General features: G+C 32.2%; 1 protein-coding gene across 1 annotated transcript in view; it reads left to right on the top strand.

The window, feature by feature from the left end:
• Positions 1 to 5,682: 5,682 nt before the first annotated feature.
• The window catches only part of LOC142318065 (protein Skeletor, isoforms B/C), a 395,343-nt gene continuing 381,929 nt past the window's right edge, over positions 5,683 to 19,096 (top strand). Inside the window, exon 1 of the mRNA XM_075354590.1 lies at positions 5,683 to 5,838. Coding sequence (XP_075210705.1) covers positions 5,781 to 5,838 — 58 coding nt within the window. The 5' untranslated portion in view covers positions 5,683 to 5,780. The remainder of the gene's footprint in view (positions 5,839 to 19,096) is intronic.

Genomic DNA, 19,096 nt, shown 5'->3' with positions numbered 1-19,096 from the left:
AACGGCTTCAACCACCGCAGAAGAGAAATTCTCTGCCAGGTTATCTAATGGGACCTCATCCAGGGTACGAGTAAAAACCCGCATCCTGACCGCAAGAATGTTAGAAAATTTGGGCGAGATACGGACTAGACCTACCAACACTTCAGGCACAGGAAATTATATCGCTGTAACCGTCCACGAAAAAAAATTTCTATGCATTTATCCTGCTCTAGCTGACAGACTGAGTGGGGAAAAACCGCTCAGACGATGAGTAGAATTCGACCCAGGGACACAATCCGACTTGAGACCCTCCGCTTCGAGGCCTGTTGTAATGGAAAATAGAACACACTGTTTGCAGTATGAAAGATAAACAACTCGGGCTGAGGAGAGTTCGCTGTAAGTTCGGAATTACAACCTTTCTTCCTGTATTAAGAAATTAAGAATACCTTCATTATAAACCTGGATTAACCGAACTGCTGCTTGAGGTTTACGCATGTTGGTGCCGGTCTTCAGATGAACTGGTTGATATAAGGATGTAATCACTCTTACAGCGGAGCTGAATTCTTTTTTTAGAAACGGACTGCGTGTGGGCCTGAGTTAATTTGATTAAAACGGGAACCCAAAGTTTATTTGGATACAACGGAAACCGATCATAAAATTTTCTGTTAAAGCAACATTTCTTGAGCCTTTCTTAATTACCTGTACACTCGTTAAATAACGCTCCATTGATCTAGATTCCGATTGTAGAGCTATTCGGATGTATTAATTTTTAAATATTTAATTCGGTTAATTTTATACTTTTCTTATTTAATTATGCTGTGGTGAATTAGGTAATCTTAGTTTTGAAGAATTTTATGAAATGGAAAATAAAATATGATTTATTATATAGAGCTATTAACAAAACTTGTAACTTTGAATTTCATTTTAAGGAAGAAAACATACTTAAAAAATATGCTGTTTATTCACGTTTCTCCTTCAACATTTGCTTTATGTATTAATACCTCAATAGCATCCAGAAAAATGCTTTACAGAACAATGTTCGTTACGGCAAAATAATAAATATATATATATTATATTCTTCTTCTTATTTTTATCCTGAATAAGCATTAAACCTGTATCAACCTTAAGCAGAAATCATAACCATCTCTTCAGTTCACACTGAAATACTACCGTCCCCTCACACTTCTCTTTCCTCTTGCTTTATAAATAATTACTTTCTTAAACTATCATCATTATCCAATCTAGATATATGCTGAAGCCAATTCTCCTGAAAATGCGCAATTCGTTCATTAAGAAAAAAATATAAGTAATTCTCTTCTTATATCCTTTTTCTTAAATCTAGAACAACCTTTTACCGATCTATGAAATCGGATCTCTGCTGCCTGAAGGTTTAATTTAATCGTACGATCGACTCGTACCTCACTTTTATACATTATCAGAAGGACTGCCATCAGAGGGACTTTCTATAACTTCAGTGTTTTATTTGTACTAACTTTACTCCGAAAGGATCTTCTTATTGTCCCACACGTATTTTGAAAACCCTGAATTTTATTTTTTACATCTATATCTGATCTAAAAGTGATATCATATCCTAAATATTTGAAATGTGAAAAAACTATTCAATCGGTTTGTTTACCAAAATTATTTTTGATTTTATCAGATCCTTGCACCAGAAGCCTGTTCTTTGTGTGTCAACCTCACCACCTTTGTTTTATTCGTTCATATTTTAAAATTATACTTCATAATGTTATTCAATGTTAATGTTTAAAATTTACTACATATGTTATTCAATTCATATAAAGATCTCTGTGCCCGTCCACGAAAAAAAAATTCCATGCATATATTCTGCTCTAGCTGACAGACTGAGTGGGAAAAAACCCAGTTTCTTCTGAGGGGTGTATAATAAGCTGATCGTCTACGAAGGGGGTAGATTAAATTAAATAGATATATAGGTAATATTTATTTATAAATAATATATAATTACTAGATTAATTAAATATATTAAGTTAGGGAGTAACATTAACTTAATATATTACATTAATAACACGGTGAACTTGATTTTTGTCTCACAAGTATCAATAGGTGTACTTAATGCAGGTCTTTATCCTGTTTTCAAATATTTATTCAGAATTCCTCCATCACTCACAGGTTTTTGTTATTTTAATTTTTTTAAATATTTTAAAACGTTTCATCGTCGTTTTGTCCATTCAGATTCAGACGCAGAGAGGTTCAGGTTCAGGTTGCAGGTTCAGACGTGTATAGACATTTACAAACGTGATCTAGTGTAACACATATTTATCAAAACGATGCTAGTTGTGAAATAGTAGTGAACCAGTAAACACGTCATTGTAAACGATTTATGTGTCTGAAATATTGTGTATCACATATTTACAACTTTATTTCTTTTAATTTGTCGTTAATTACAAAATGCCTCCAGTTAATTTAAATCACCCTAGCAATTTTTGTTATGGATGTGATGAAGTGACGCTCAAGTCCCAAAGCCGAAACCTTACTCCATTAATAAAAAAGTATTATGAACTTTATTTTGGGTATAAAGTCGGGGACCAAACAAAGGCCTGGTCCCCACATATCTGTTATTTATCGTGTTCTGGACTTCTCATCGCATGAAAAAATGGCACACGCCACATGCCGTTTGCTATCCCTCTGATTTGGAGGGAACCCAAAGATCACTCTTCTGACTATTGTTTCTGCTTAACAAACATTAAAGGGATTATGTCAAAATCAAAACATACAGTGGTGTATCCTAACTTGCAATCTGCAATGAGACCAGTTCCACGCTGCGAAGAATTGCCCATACCAAAGCCTCCAGGACATATGACATTAGATGAAGAGAGCTTAGAGTCTGATGGAAGTAAGTCAGAAAAAGAAACAGATTCTGATGATACAAATTTTGAACAAAAAAGTTCATCTGAGCCTCACTTACTGACTCAATAATATCTTAACGATCTCATACGAGATTTAAAGTTATCCAAAAAACAGTCTGAAATGCTTGCTTCCCGGCTAAAGGATGGAATCGCTTTCAAAAGAATACAAGGGTATATACTTATCATAATCGTCATTCTGAATTTAAAGACTATTTTTTTTAAGAAAATGGCTTAGTGTTTTGTAATGACATTTATTCTCTTATGGAGACACTTTGTAATGAACATAACCCAACAGAATGGCGTTTGTTCATTGATTCCTCTAAAGTTAGTTTAAATGCCGTGCTTCTGCATAATGGCAATAAATTCCCATCATTACCTGTGACTCATTCAGCTAGTATGAAAAAAACATAAGAAAACTTTAAATTTATATTCGAAAAGTTTCAATATGCAGTGTATGAATGGAATATTTATGATTATTTGAAGGTAATTGCACTTATTCTTGGTCTGTAGCTTGGTTACACAAAGTACTGTTGTTTTTTATGTGAATGGGATAGTAGAGACAGAAAAAAACATTTCATTAGAAAAGAATAGCCTAAGCGCGAATAATTCATTTCTGAACAGAAAAAATGTGAAACGACCTGTTGTGTAATCCTAAAAATGTGTATCTAACTCCGTTACATATCAAGGTAGGATTAATGAAGAATTTCGTCAAGGCCATAGACAACACTCCTAGTTTCATGTACTTAAAACAGAAGTTTCCTAAAATTAGCGATGCAAAAATTAAAGAAGGAATATTTGTGGTCTACAAATACGATCACTAAATGCACGATGAAAAGTTTCAGGAACTATTGAATCCAATGGAAAAAGAAGCTTGGCAAGCATTCAAAAATGTTGCTCAGTGTTTTTTGAAAAATGGAAAGGCGGAAAATTAGCATGATATTGTCAATGACCTTATAACATCTTATAAAACCTGGGTTGTAAAATGTCCTTAAAAGTACACTTCCTGCACACGCACCTAGTTATCTTCCCGGAAACTTTTGGCGTAGTCAACGATGAGCTCGGGGAACACTTTCATCAGGAGATTTCAGTTATGAAATCATGGCAAATGGAATCATAATATGCTGGCCGATTATTGTTGGACTATAAATAGGTGTGTTCCACAGGCGAAATATAACAGAAAATCGTCATTTCTTACTTTCTAGGTGAGCTAGGTATTTGAATACTGTGTAGTTAAGAATGCAGAAAATATTAAAATGTTTGAAATTATAAATGCCTGTCTCTCGGAAATCTTGCATGATGGGAAAACCCAATATCATATTTGAATCCAGGAGAAAAAGTACTATCAAAATCACATATTTTTCTTCCTGAGACAAAAAAAAAAATCTTTTGTTCCTCAGTGATAATTAAAATAATAAATATGTCATTTTCCGACGTTGGTTGCGTCATATTCCTTAAAGCCAGTAGATAAAATAAACACGAAAAAATTGGAGTTCTTACTCAACATAATTTACCAGATGACGACATTTTTTCGAATCTCATTAAAGTTTTACAGAATTATTTTTCCTCGATATTATTTGTGTCAGTCATAAACAATAAGTAATATTGATTATTCATTTAGAATAACGGTTGAATTTAGAAATTACTTTATCTAGATTACAAGAAAGTTATTAATAAATTTGATTTCCTGTTTCAGTCAAAAAAAAAAAAAAAAAAAATCATAATGGATTAGAAGTCTTTACGTTTTAAATAACACTGTACTTATATAAAATTTCAACTTCAGATCTTTTTTTTTGCCTATTAGAGAAGTGTATAGACTAAAACACACCGCTTGACCTTCTCTCTAGCGTGAACGTGCATACACACACGCGCGCGCAGGTCCTTTTTTTTAGAAAAGTTTGTTTAAAAGGAAGAATAGAACATTTTCAAAGAAAAAAGGTATCTTAAAATTTAATATAGCTACATTATTGCCTACTGTTATAATTCTATGGCGATTACATGAATTTAAGTAAATTAGAAAAAAAAATTATTTATTTGTTTTTACGATCGAATAATATGTTTCATGCAACATTCTGTAGGTAATGATTACATTGAGAGCTAGATTCTATTTAAAAAATAAAGAGAATAGTCAAAGTTCTGATAAGAGAGCTAATTTTAATTTAAATTACTGAATAGTTCATAATTGCATCAGATTTATGAAATGACATTTAAAAGAAATTACGAGTATAATTGCTTACACGAGATGTGTTTGCATTTATATAAATGATAAGCAAAGGTTTTAAATGTTCTTTGTAATCTAAATATTACGGTCGGTTACTAATAAATCCATTTTAACAAGACTTTTAAGATTAACCATCCAGACAAGATCTGGATGGTTAAAAAATGTAAACGGAAAAATCGACTAAATTATTAACAGTTTACTTTTTTAATTATAAATCCGGTTCTAGATGGTAAAAAGTATTATAATTAATGAGCTATTTTACTTCGAATCATACATCTACCGCATGTCCGTTAATAGTTTTTGAAGAAAGGACGGGTATATAGGAACGTAGAAATAGAGACAGCGGCTGTAACGAGTTGAAGTATTAATATACTCTCTGTCCTTTGGGGAAGTTTTAATGGTTAATATTTCTCTTTAAAAAATTGTGAATATTACGTTTGTATGTTTGCGAGTATATCATAAATAAGTTTCAAAGTACTGTCTTCTGACAGTGATATGCAGGAGTAAGCTGACAGGGCGGGCTGCTGGATTGATTGAGCGAGATACCGCGCTGGAGCGCTAGTTCCGTTTTGTTTCTGGCAGTCGGTTCGCAGTGCTCAATGTGTGTACGTCGTAGATAAGTTATTCGTCACCTGCCTCCCTCCACAGTGTTGTGAATTTACCCATGAGCTAGTTATAGTGTGAATCGCAAGTGCACCATGACCATCACCGCCAGCAGCCTACTCTTCGCGATAATTGCACTCGTCTTGTCCTACGGTATGTACTTTAAGTTATACTGCTTATTGTAGTCTGTGTCACTGAACAACTAATGCGATTAAATTTTGATATCGCTAGATTTAAATAAAAATTTTGCGTCATTTGTTTTCAATTATTCCTAACATTACATGTTGTTACTGTGTAAATAAATAAATAATAATTATCATTATTATTAATATCAAACAGAGAAATTACTTCTAGTTGTCATTAGATTTTACTGTGATAAAATCGTTTCGTATTTTATGGTTTATCATTTTCTTGTGTTTTGTGAAATTAAGTAAATCAGGGAATAAAAACGGTTTATCTGTTATACTTTGCTGCTTTAAGACACACAGTAACTCACAATAAATAAATATAAATTTTAAGGAAGAATTATGGTAAATTAAAACTTGATGAGAGAGTTTCACATTGATTAAGATGAATAGAATCTGTGTAAATCCTCGATTGATGTTATCTTTAGTCGTTCTTTTATTAAGTTTACATCTTATTTATGTTACTAAACGTATGTACTGTATGATATAATACGTATATACTATAAAAAGTCTTTTCAGTACTTCAGAATACGTTTTAAGTGTCTTCGTTCCATTAAGAAAATTTATATTTTTTATTAATTAAGCCAATCAGTGATATTCTACATTTATTTAGCTGTTTATCTGTTGTTTTTATTACGAATTAGAATTTTTACTACTTACAGTTTTAACTTAAACACACATATATAAATAAATATATATATATATATATATATAAACTATAGAAACACTCTGTATATATATAAACACAGATGCAAACTTATTGTGAATTCAGGTTATTTATAATTAATGTCGTTTATTGTATAAGTGCAATTTATTTAACTATTTTATTATATAATACTGTGAATTTCTTTCATTAAACTAATGTAGGTGTTTAATTATTTTTGAATAAGAACGTGAGAATTATGTATCAATCTTGATTTCACAGTACAGAAGAACCGAGTCTTTCCTTAAAATTCTTGGCTTCATATTTATTAATAATGTCTAGGCTTTCAATCTTCAATATCATAAACTGTTTTAATATTTTTGCTGCGTGTTACTAGACCAAGTTTTTCCAACAGAATTACAATTTTTAATGAGCTATGAGCACGGTCAGAAGAAAAAAAATTATAAGGTGAATTGCGTCGGTTTTAATCTAAAAATATAAACCTATGTATTGCCGATTACAAATAAGAAACAACAGAAACTTGATTCATTAAATATTTTTAATTAACCTATGGTGTTCGCATTTTAAAACAACGTCGTATACCGTTACATTACTGAACTGAATGATATTAATTGTGCTTGAGAGTCTTACTGAATAGATTCATAAGTTTATAGAGAAACATATTAAATGTAATAAGAAATAAAATTAATTACAAGCTTAATTAAATGTACACTGTTATTATTATTATTATTATAAATATCATTAATGCTGATACGAACATAGCAATATAATATTGTATTAGTGGTGAAATGGTTCAGGTCTCTCATAAGCACTCTCCCGTTAAACAGAACTGTGACGTTGTGTGAAATGGAGGGAAAGCATTCTACCTCTCTTTGCAGCCGTCTCCAGCTAATGCAATTATCCATTTCAATCACTCAGCGTGTACTCTCTCTTCCTTTGCACTGTACTGAAACTCTCTTCCTATTACAGTGTTTTTATTTTTCTCAATTTTGAACGATTGATTTATCGTTTCAATTTAATTTATTTTTACTTTTTTTTTTTTTTTTTTTTATCAAAACGTACTAAGTAAATATAGTATAAAGTATATTGCATTAAAACACAATTCGATTATTATTTCTTATTAGCTTCATTTTAACAACGCTTTATATATTATATCCATGAAGGCTTATAAAATTTTATAATTTGGCACAAACTAAAAGTTTTGTTTTATCTGAAACCGTTTGAATTACTTTCAACCTTAATATAGTCTTTCGAAAACCTATCATTAGTCCGAGTTTAGGAATATTACCTGCATATCGCTTGTTAATAACATTTTTATCGAAAAACCTTTCCTACTTCGCTTGTAAGGTTTAAATATAAGTAACCAAAAAACTTTTCTGAATTTTTTTTTTAATTTTGGGCATCGTATCAATGGGTTTTTTTTTATTGATTATAATGATTATCAGACAATCGGAGTATCTGAGAAGAAAATATTAGAAGCTTTTGAAATGTGGTGCTATAGGAGAATGTTAAAAATCAGATGGGTGGATAAAGTGACACATGAAGAGGTATTGCGGCAAATAGATGAAGAAAGAAGCATTTGGAAAAATATAGTTAAAAGAAGAGACAGACTTATAGGCCACATACTAAGGCATCCTGGAATAGTCGCTTTAATATTGGAAGGACAGGTAGAAGGAAAAAATTGTGTAGGCAGGCCACGTTTGGTATACGTAAAACAAATTGTTAGGGATGTAGGATGTAGAGGGTATACTGAAATGAAACGACTAGCACTAGATAGGGAATCTTGGAGAGCTGCATCAAACCGGTCAAATGACTGAAGACAAAAAAAAAAAAAATCAAATAAGATTTAAGCTTAAAAATTTCCAAATCTCAAAAAAAATTTTTTGATTTTGGGATCCCTCTACTCTGTGAATACAACTTGGTAATATTTATTTATAAAAAAGTGATCGTTAACACAAAATAAACAAATGGATTTAAAAAAATCTGATGTAGACATCACATGACTTCCTTGTACGCCTATTAAATTACATATACACATTTTTTTCTGTACTTCATTTAAACTTATTTCATTTGAAAGTGAGATACGATCCTCAAATTCTTTAATAAAGTAGACAGTAACACAATTGCTGAAATATTAGTTTTTATTAACATCAAATATTTGTACAATTATTAATGCAACAATCTTACTTGAAATATTAGGATTGAGTAAAAGTTTCTTTATTACTCGCATTACAAGATCATTATTATTCATATCTTCGTGAGTTACTGATTAACAAAAGTTTTAGATTTCTGGTGTATCGTATAAATAAAAGTTAATAATTAAATTATTCCGTTTAGTGAACTCCTGTACACTGATTACAAATGTTAATTTCGACTTTACGATTTGGAAATTGGCTTTTTTACGATATCTCCCTATTCCTTGAACGAATTAAACTAAAAGTGATCAATTCCCCACATATCGAAATATTTGGCAAGTATGAAGAAAATCATGGCCGTTCAATCCTGAGATAAAAGATCAAACGCGTTGTGACACACATACGTGCATACGTACTCACGTTCATATATATATATATATATATATATATATATGTTTCTTTTTGGTCTGGTTGGATCCTAAAATGTAATAATTTGCAAAAAATCCGCTACCCTATTATTGATATGACTACTATACTCTCCCTTTAATGTAGTTATTCTATTATATATTCGCTGGAAAAGTAATATACAGAAAAAAATTATTAGATAGAATTTGGAAGAAAATATTTCTTTAAAGTTTATTTCTTGATTGAAATTAAATATTTTAAGCACCATACGAAAATCGAAGATATCGATTAAATATAATTATAAAATTATAAGTACAGATTTTCAGCCGATGAGAATACAATCGACCAAATGAAATAAATTGTTCTTTACCAAAAAATTATTTGAAAAATTTCTCAAAGTTTATGTGATGGATAGTGTAATGTTGAGAACAATATTGCCACTCTTACTTCAATTTCGAAAACAAATTAAAAAATCTTTTTATAACTGTGCAACCAAAAAAATGTTGGACAAATGATTTTAGATATTTTAATTTTATTACGATGAAATAATGTAGCACCGTGTCATTTTGTATCCGATTAAGTAAAACCAGGCATCATCAAACAAAAAAATATGTTAAACACATTTAGTGATTAGACAAAAATTATGGAGCACTACTAGAAGCAGGTCGATTTATCTTAGTCAATAAGTTTTAATTCTTATGGTGCAGAAATATTATACGAATAGCCTATAGTAATTGAAAGTCTATTATTAGAAGTAAAACCATGTCTTCACACTGCAAGAGTTGTCTGGTGATATTGAGGGAGAAGCAATCATACGCTTTCTCCCCGGCAGCCTCATTTCTTGTGTAAAAATATACCGTCGTCCTGAATGTCACAAACATTCTGAAAGTTGTGATTCCATTGCGTGAATTATTTTGCTAATCGTTTTATTAAACGGTTTAGTCACGAGTAAAATTTTGTGTCTCGTCTTTAATCACATCATTTCATGTTTAATAATACGAAATATGAAAACTTTACATTCGCTGGAAAACAATATTTCACTGCTTTAAGTTAAACGACATCTTAAATTATATTTCATGAGTAACACTTATTTATAATCAGTGTGTTCAGTTGCAGATTCTACTGACCGTATTGATTGTTGTTTAGGAACATTCAGGGATATCAACAACCCCGTTTTTTACTACGAGATTTTTAAAGTTTGAAACCATTCTTTGAATAGTAATTTACGCGCGCATATATATATATATATATATTACTCTGCATATCAGCATGCTGAGGGTACCAAAATGTAGATGATATACGTTTTAATAACTGAATAATTGCTACTAGATTTAGCGAATGAATTGTGAGTAAGAGAAACACTGCAGATTAGATCATTATCGAGTTAAATTTTGTAGTATTTTTTATTTCGTTTTGTAATTAGTTCCTCTGGGAATTTTTTTATTTTGTTGTTATCGGTTAATGTTTTTTGTCTGATATAAAAGTAATTACATTAAATTTGGCTTCTCTGGTGAATTTTATTCAGTAAAATAAAAATAAAATTCGAAATTTGTTTTGAAACACTACAAAAAGAGTATTTCTATTTATATTTATGAAATAAAAGCAACAGTTAAAATAAAAATTATGAAGTATTGTTTTACACAATCTGAAAAGGTATATAAACCACTGAATTTTCAAACTGACATCGCCCACCACAGCTACTACATAGGAGTAAGATAAAAATTCATCTCGAGAAAGATAGAAATAACATTAATCTTTGAAAAAACCGATCAAAAAAATATACCATCTTTCAAATTAAATTTAAGGAGGGAAATCAGCGAGATAAGTCATAGTTCTGAAATTTACTTGTAAGATAAGAATTTTTATATAAAATTGATAACCGTCAATTATTACAGATAATCACCGCATGAAAAGAAAAACTATTATGGAACATAGTACATTTTTTAGTCATGAGACAGTTTGTTAAATTTTTGTTGTAAAAATACAAGTAGTTACGGAGTACATTTTGTTTATTATACAAATTATAACTTTTAAAACAACTATTTCAAATTGTAACATGTATTTACCACTTTCTTTAGAATTTCCAACAAAATAAATATTTGAATCCAATTTTCAATTTTAGCAGAATGTTACGTTTTCACTAATAAAATTAATGTGCTATTATTTGAACCATTCATAAAATTCCATTGTTATTTATTTATTTTATTTATTTATTTTTTTGTTGAGGTTTTAGGGGCATCGACTAGTTTGGTTATTAGTCCCTTTCATTTAAAAAAGAAAGAAAAAAGAAAATAACACTTAAGTTATTTCACACTTTCAATGAAACTAAAGACTGTTACCTAATTCTTGATTTTAAACTCAAATACTGAAACAAAAACAGTAATAATCTTGATTCTAAAACTTATCACCTTTGTTTACCTCCAAGGGTTTCCTTTCGGCCATCCTTTCTTGCATCTTTTTTCCATTTTCCTTACTGCCTCAACTTCTGATGACAAAGTGTCTGAAGCCTTGGACATGGCATCTTCCTCCCTTTCAAATACCAGGGATGTTCTGCGGCTGACATCAGGTGATGACAATTTAGACGGAGCGGCTAACATGGTTATTAATGAATCTACACTTGATGCGATCTCCAATGAAATACTTTCGGCGACGAAGTACTCGCGACTCTATCTCCAAAGGCTTACCTGGGGCGGCTGAAGTACTCGCTTTCTCCCAAGGTGTCCTCTAGGATTTTGGAAGTTTCGTAGGTGCGGTTCTATGGCATCTACATCCGGTCCTTGCTCTATTATTACTTGCACCTCCATTTCACTTATTTCAGACTTTTTCTGTACTCTTGCCACACCATCCTTTACCTTATGACTGGTCGAAGGAGTGATTTTTTTTTTGTCTTTTTCAGATGTCTCCTTATCCTTATGCACATAAATTAGTGGTTTTATCATCTCGGGTTTTGTTGCTATTTTTCGTTGAGAAAATCCTATCCTTGTCTCAACGATGCCCACCTGAGGATGAGTCTTCACAGGTTTTAATGGTTTCTTTTTCTGACTGGATTCAATCTTAGTGTCAATGATTTTCTCTATCGTACTAGCAAGACGTGGTGCAAGCGTTGTTAGCAACTGATCCACATTAACTTTAGAAAACGAAGGGGCAGCAGCCTCATTTGTATAAGTCGTTGTCGATCGAGGTGTTCTGTTGCTGATAATTTTCCTCGCATCAGGATAGCTTGCTTACCTTTTGCAACGTTTTAACCTCCTTAATGGCCGTTTCCAATTTATAAACTGAGCAGTTTTTATCGGCAGTTGTGGTGCCCTTTGCAGTTAATGCAAACTGGAGGATCTTTACACGGATCACCTTCATGTATTTCCATTCCACACAAGCAGATTTATAGTCTTCACACCTGACCGCAGTGTATCCGAAACGTTGGCACTTAAAACATCGCATAGGTTTCGGGATGAATGCGTGTATGCCGATGTAAGCCAGCACGTACATTCTCAGGCAGATTGGGTCTATTGAAGGTCAACACATGTTACGCTGAAGGAAGAATCTCTTCATGTCTCCTTATGGTTAACCTATGGCATTGAATCACACCTTGACTCGACATTTCCTCCACTATTTCTTCTTCAGTACAATTAAGATCATGCCAGACAACGACTCCTTTCGACAAGTTAAGCGTACTGTGTGGTTGAGCAGATACAGGGAACTCACCAATCTTCTTTAAAGCTTGAACCTTTACGTTTTGACTATTGTTTACAGCCTCGATGTACAAACCATTAAAAGTCTTGCAAATCCCCTTGACAGGACCATCTGCACAACTTCTGATTTCTCAAGCGATTAAGAATGGACTGACTTTCTGGAAGTTGCCATTCTCCCTAGTCATAATCAAATGTCTTGGTTTGGACTCAGTGTTGCCAAACAAAGCTTTCCTCAAATCTTTTCTGATTATTTCACTATCTTTCCTAATTCTGTCAGACTATTTAATGCATTTCCTCTTCGCTTCTGGAAAATCGGTTGTTTCTAAACGAGGGTGTTTATGTGCACTCTCTGCCACGTTGAGTTGTTCAAGCTGTTGCATTATGTTTGATCTCTTCTGAAGTAGTATCTCTTCTAGCCGCCGGGGTACAACCCCACTCCAGAGCTACTAACCGTGGAGGTCCGATCCGGTACTCCGGTGGAACCGGCATATGTCCTCGCAGAGAGCGGATGCGCAATCTCTATTCTGACTCCAGGCCCCTACGCACCAAAGCTTCAAGGCTCCCATGCACCGACATATAAGGGCACCTTTACTACATGCTTGTCATCGCAGAGAGCATGTGGACAATGGAAGGGTCTCCGTTACACCTGCAATAACATCGATCCTGGCCGCCACATTACCAGCTCTAAATGTGGTGTAAGTTCATTTCTAAATAATTTGCAATGTAAATGATTTTTAGGTGGGCAAGAAAATCCAATAAAAACAGTGACCTGAAGGTGGAGGCCACGTTAAAAAAGATTACATTTCCTAGGAAAATACTCGGAGCCCCGTTAGCCAGCTATATGTGTTGTACATATGTACAGCTGTTGCCACACTAGACGTGGAATGTAGATGATGTGTTCCAGACGTGGGGATTATCTTCCTCAGAGCATTATTATTATTACCATTATCATTAGCATTAGTATTGTTATCATCATACCATTAGTGGTTATCAAAACTAACAATTTTTAAATTCTGAATTAAAGATTAGTGATGAAATTTAAGAAAAATCTTAAAACTATTCTCTATAGTTTTTATTGAATCTTTTTAAACATATCTTTTACTTTTTTACCCACTATGATGTAAGATATAGTGCAATATTATAAATACCCATGTATTATTCATATATCTAAGATATCACATGATGTTTAAAATGAGATATATTAAGTAGGATTTCTATACACAAAATATTTTAAAATTATTTTATTTTTTAAATATTTTAATCATAAAAATTGTAGGAAATCTGATATATATCTCAAAATCAGTCTGAAAAATGGTATAACTATTTTTAAGTACAACAAAAATTTCGTGCCATACTTACTAGGAAAAGTGGTTTCCTGTCGCTCATACACACAAAAAATGGCAAAAAGTATTGCACCCTGAAATTGAAAATATTTGTTGAGTATAGAGACTGGCTACGACGTTATTTATGTAAGTACAACGTTATTTTCAGAAAAAGCAACTTTGATTGCCATAAAAAAGTTGAGGGATACAAAAGTAATGCAACTTATTAATGTAGGACTCTTTCTAACAGTACATTAAGTATACACTGTCTCTAGTTGATGGGAGTTATTGAATTCTTTACTTGCATTAAACGGTATGGTATTGAGAATTAATTTATGATTTACAGCAGTTTAAATATTTCCCGAAATTTTCTGTACTTTTGATAAATATTAATAAACACTGGTTTAGTTATGAAGAAATTTCATTTTTTTTTGTGTATCAGTTGTCAACAATTTTTGCTTGTTTAAATATGAATAGCATAAATATTTCTTAGTAGTATATTAGCATAAACTACAGGGGTCAATTGATTCTTCCTGAAATTTATCATAAGTGATTTCCAGTCCAAAATACGCCCGAAAAAATGTAAATGATATTGGACTCTGAAATCGAAAATATAACTCTGTTGACTATTGAAACTGGCTAAATAAAACCGTCATTAACCTCACAGAATTCAGCTCTGATTGTTGTTCTTTATAACTCATCTTCTACATTTGTTACAGCCATACGTAAAGTGGAAATTTTTCTACATGAGCTCAAGGCTTGCGTTTAGAAATATGATATATATTATTTGTAGCTTGAGAAAAAGTGCCAAGACTATTTCACACCTAGAAATTTCCGATGTTTAAAACGCTGCCAATTAGCTACAAAAGTGGCACCTTAATAAGTAATGATGTCTCCTTTAGTTAAGAACGTTAATTTATGATCAAAAACCTTTGTAAATTGGATAAAGGCACCTTGACATTTAGTTTGATATATTTTTTCCAATTAGTTTCTAAAAGAATTGTGTACTTTTCTTTTTACTTATAATTGTGTACTTTTACTTATATTTGTTTTAAGCTTTTAGTATACGAAGTTGAAAAATGATCATGTTATTTATATTATTATATAAAGCCGTTTAATCGCAGAATTTTATGAGTGTTAATTACAGCACAGTGATAATAAAATGAAACCATACAGCAATAAATCTATCTAATTAACTAATTTTTCTGTTCTGATCTAAAATTTATACGTTTTCATTATTGGCGAGCAATCGTAACAACGGTTCTGATATTTTTACGATCTTGCTTCTTTCGAATAATGTCATTGTTGGCTGTTATACAAAGCCTGGGTAGCATCAAAAAAAGGTATCATAACTAATACGTTAGTTTATTATATTTTCTAACCACTGATTACGATGAATCAGTCCATTCAAAGAGGCATACGAATATGAAGAATGTACGAGGATTATAACTAAACGTTATAAAATTATAAACGGAAACAAATTATTGAGTGATCAATTATTAACTTCTACTGTATGCTAGACCAGATTAAAAAAAACCCACTCATTTATAAATCAACGATTCGACATTGATTTTATGACATATCGTGTAAACTATTATTTGAAATAACAAAATGAGAAGCTTAGTGTGATTTAGCTTTTAGCAAATTTTTTTTTTTGTCTTCAGTCATTTGACTGGTTTGATGCAGCTCTCCAAGATTCCCTATCTAGTGCTAGTAGTTTCATTTCAGTATACCTTCTACATCCTACATCCCTAACAATTTGTTGTACATATTCCAAACGTGGCCTGCCACACAATTTTTTCCTTCTACCTGTCCTTCCAATATTAAAGCGACTATTCCAGGATGCCTTAGTATGTGGCCTATAAGTCTGTCTCTTCTTTTAACTACATTTTTCCAAATGCTTCTTTCTTCATCTATTTGCCGCAATACCTCTTCATTTGTCACTTTATCCATCCATCTGATTTTTAACATTCTCCTATAGCACCACATTTCAAAAGCTTCTAATCTTTTCTTCTCAGATACTCCGATGTCCAAGCTTCACTTCCATATAAAGGGACACTCAAACATATACTTTCAAAAATTTTTTCCTGACATTTAAAAAATTTTTGATATAAACAAATTATATTTCTGATTGAAGGCTCGTTTCGCTTGTGCTATTCGGCATTTTATATCGCTCCTGCTTCGCCCGTCTTTAGTAATTCTACTTCCCAAATAACAAAATTGTTCTACCTCCATAATCTTTTCTCCTCCTATTTTCACATTCATTGGCCCATCTTTGTTATTTCTAATACATTTCATTACTTTTGTTTTGTATTTGTTTATTTTCATGCGATAGTTCTTGCGTAGGACTTTATCTATGCCATTCACTGTTTCTTCTAAATCCTTTTTACTCTCGGCTAGAATTACTATATCACCAGCAAATCGTAGCATCTTTATCTTTTCACCTTGTACTGTTACTCCGAATCTAAATTGTTCTTTAACATCATTAACTCCTAGTTCCATGTAAAGATTAAAAAGTAACGGTGATAGGGTACATCCTTGTCGGCTTCCCTTTTTTGTTACGGCTTCTTTCTTATGTTCTTCAATTATTACTGTTGCTGTTTGGTACTTGTACATGTTAGCAATTGTTCTTCTATCTCTGTATTTGAACCCTAATTTTTTAAAATGCTGAACATTTTATTCCAGTCTACGTTATCGAATGCCTTTTCTAGGTCTATAAACGCCAAGTATGTTGGTTTGTTTTTCTTTAATCTTCCTTCTACTATTAATCTGAGGCCTAAAATTGCTTCCCTTGTCCCTATACTTTTCCAAATTTGTCTTTTCCTAACACTTCTTCCACTCTCCTCTCAATTCTTCTGTATAGAATTCTAATTAAGATTTTTGATGCATGACTAGTTAAACTAATTGTTCTGTATTCTTCACATTTATCTGCCCCTGCTTTCTTTGGTATCATGACTATAACACTTTTTTTGAAGTCTGACGGAAATTCCCCTTTTTCATAAATATTACACACCAGTTTGTATAATCTATCAATCGCTTCCTCACCTGCACTGCGCAGTAATTCTACAGGTATTCCGTCTATTCCAGGAGCCTTTCTGCCATTTTTAGCAAAATTACAGGAAGGAAATTTTTTGGAATAAAAATTTGGGATTATTATTTTTTTATCAGAATGATTGAGTTTTATATAGAGTCATCGAAAAAGATTGTAGCAATTTAAAAAAATTGTATCTGTAGAAACTACTAGAGAAAATCAAACGAGTACTCTTTTGCTTCAATATGAGCTCCGTTGGTCAGTCTGCAAATATCAATCAGACAATCGACTTCCGCCCGGATCTGCTGGATCATCGCAGACGTAACTGTGTCAATAGCAGCGGTGGTCCATTGTCTTAAATGTTGTACATCCCTGATTGTTTTCACTGTAGACAATGTTTTTAATGTATTCACATAGAAAAAAGTGTAGGGATGTCAAATCTGGGCTTCTCAGAGGCCAAAGCATAGGACCGGCCCTACCAATTCAACGATTAGGGAATCTTTCATTGAGAGCACATGAACGCCTAGGCTAAAGTGTGGGGGTGCACCATCTTGTTGAATCATTACAGGAACGTTGATTTTTTGTTCATCCTAACCCCCGTAGGGAAAGACAGCCTCCCCCAACCTCTCCGTCCATAGCCATTATGGGCTTTACCGGAGGTCATCTTCGAAACATTGACTTTTGATATATTCCAGTCCGTCTCGGCCAGGATGCCATCAATGCGAATGCCAAGAGTGCCATTTCCATCGGTGTACTACTATTTAATGAACTCAAAACAAAACACATTTTACTGAGTGTTAAGTAAGACTGAAAGGACCTACCTAAACAAAGGAACTGAACTACCTACTCTTAGAAGGCAAAAGTGAGTTTAGCACACAACACGACACATACATAAAAATATTACACGGAACAATAACAACACAGTAACATTGACAATGGGCAAAAACAACAACAAAAAATAATTAATAAAACAAAACATTATTAAAAACAGAATACAAGGGAAATCCAAGCACAGCTTTAGATCTCCTCAGCAATCCATTCCTTTGCTAGGTACACTATAAAACTCTCCACCATTGCCCATTCGGCCCGGCTAAAGGTCACGGCTGGTCACGTCTAAAAAAACTTGATAATATCCCGATAATTTTGCAGTTCCAATTAATACTTTATCTCAATAAAGTCTCTTTAGTTAGGGAGACTTTTTTTTTATTGCTGCAACCTTTCTCGATCACTTCGTATCTTAAAATTAATTCGGGCAATAATAATTTTGACTTCCTTGTACGAAGTAAAGGAAAAAAATACGATTTTCAGATTTAAACGGAAATATACATTTTGACCATCGCTGAATCCATTTTGACTAGTTTCAGCGTGACTTCTATACGTACATACGTATGTTTCTCGCATAACTTAAAAATTATTAGCCGTAGTATGTTAAAATTTTGGATTTAGGACTGTCTTAATATTTAGTTGTGCACCTCCCCTATTGATTGTAATCGACTGAACCAAATGTGTCCAAAAAAGCCCAAGATTCTAAAAGTTTGGATTTTGGAGTTTTTATTAACTGCAGTAATAAGCCCTTATTGAGAGGGGTTTAATGATATATCACAAGTGGTACTTGTTTTTATTGGTTCCAGAGTTATAGCAAAATGAAACTTTAATTAATGAAATCCGAATTTGGATCTTACAAGGAAAAGGCACATCGGTTGGAATCAGACTTATTCCTTTTTTCAACTTTTTTTTTTTAGTTTAAATACATTGATTTATTAATAACTATTAAGCTCTAATTGTAAAAAAAATGAGATAAATATTCATTCAAGAATAACAATTAAAAAAAAAAATATATATATATATATAAAATTATCAGAAGTTATTAATGAAATAAAATTTTATTTACTTTTCATTTTAAAAACGACGTGTATATGTAATTTAATAGGCGTACAAGGAATTTATGTGATTTACATATCAATTTTTTTTATGTTAGGG

This window comes from Lycorma delicatula, chromosome 1 (genome assembly GCF_047948215.1).
Source record: "Lycorma delicatula isolate Av1 chromosome 1, ASM4794821v1, whole genome shotgun sequence".
Classification (NCBI taxonomy): Eukaryota; Metazoa; Arthropoda; class Insecta; order Hemiptera; family Fulgoridae; genus Lycorma; species Lycorma delicatula.
This window is presented reverse-complemented; position numbering and strand designations above follow the sequence as displayed.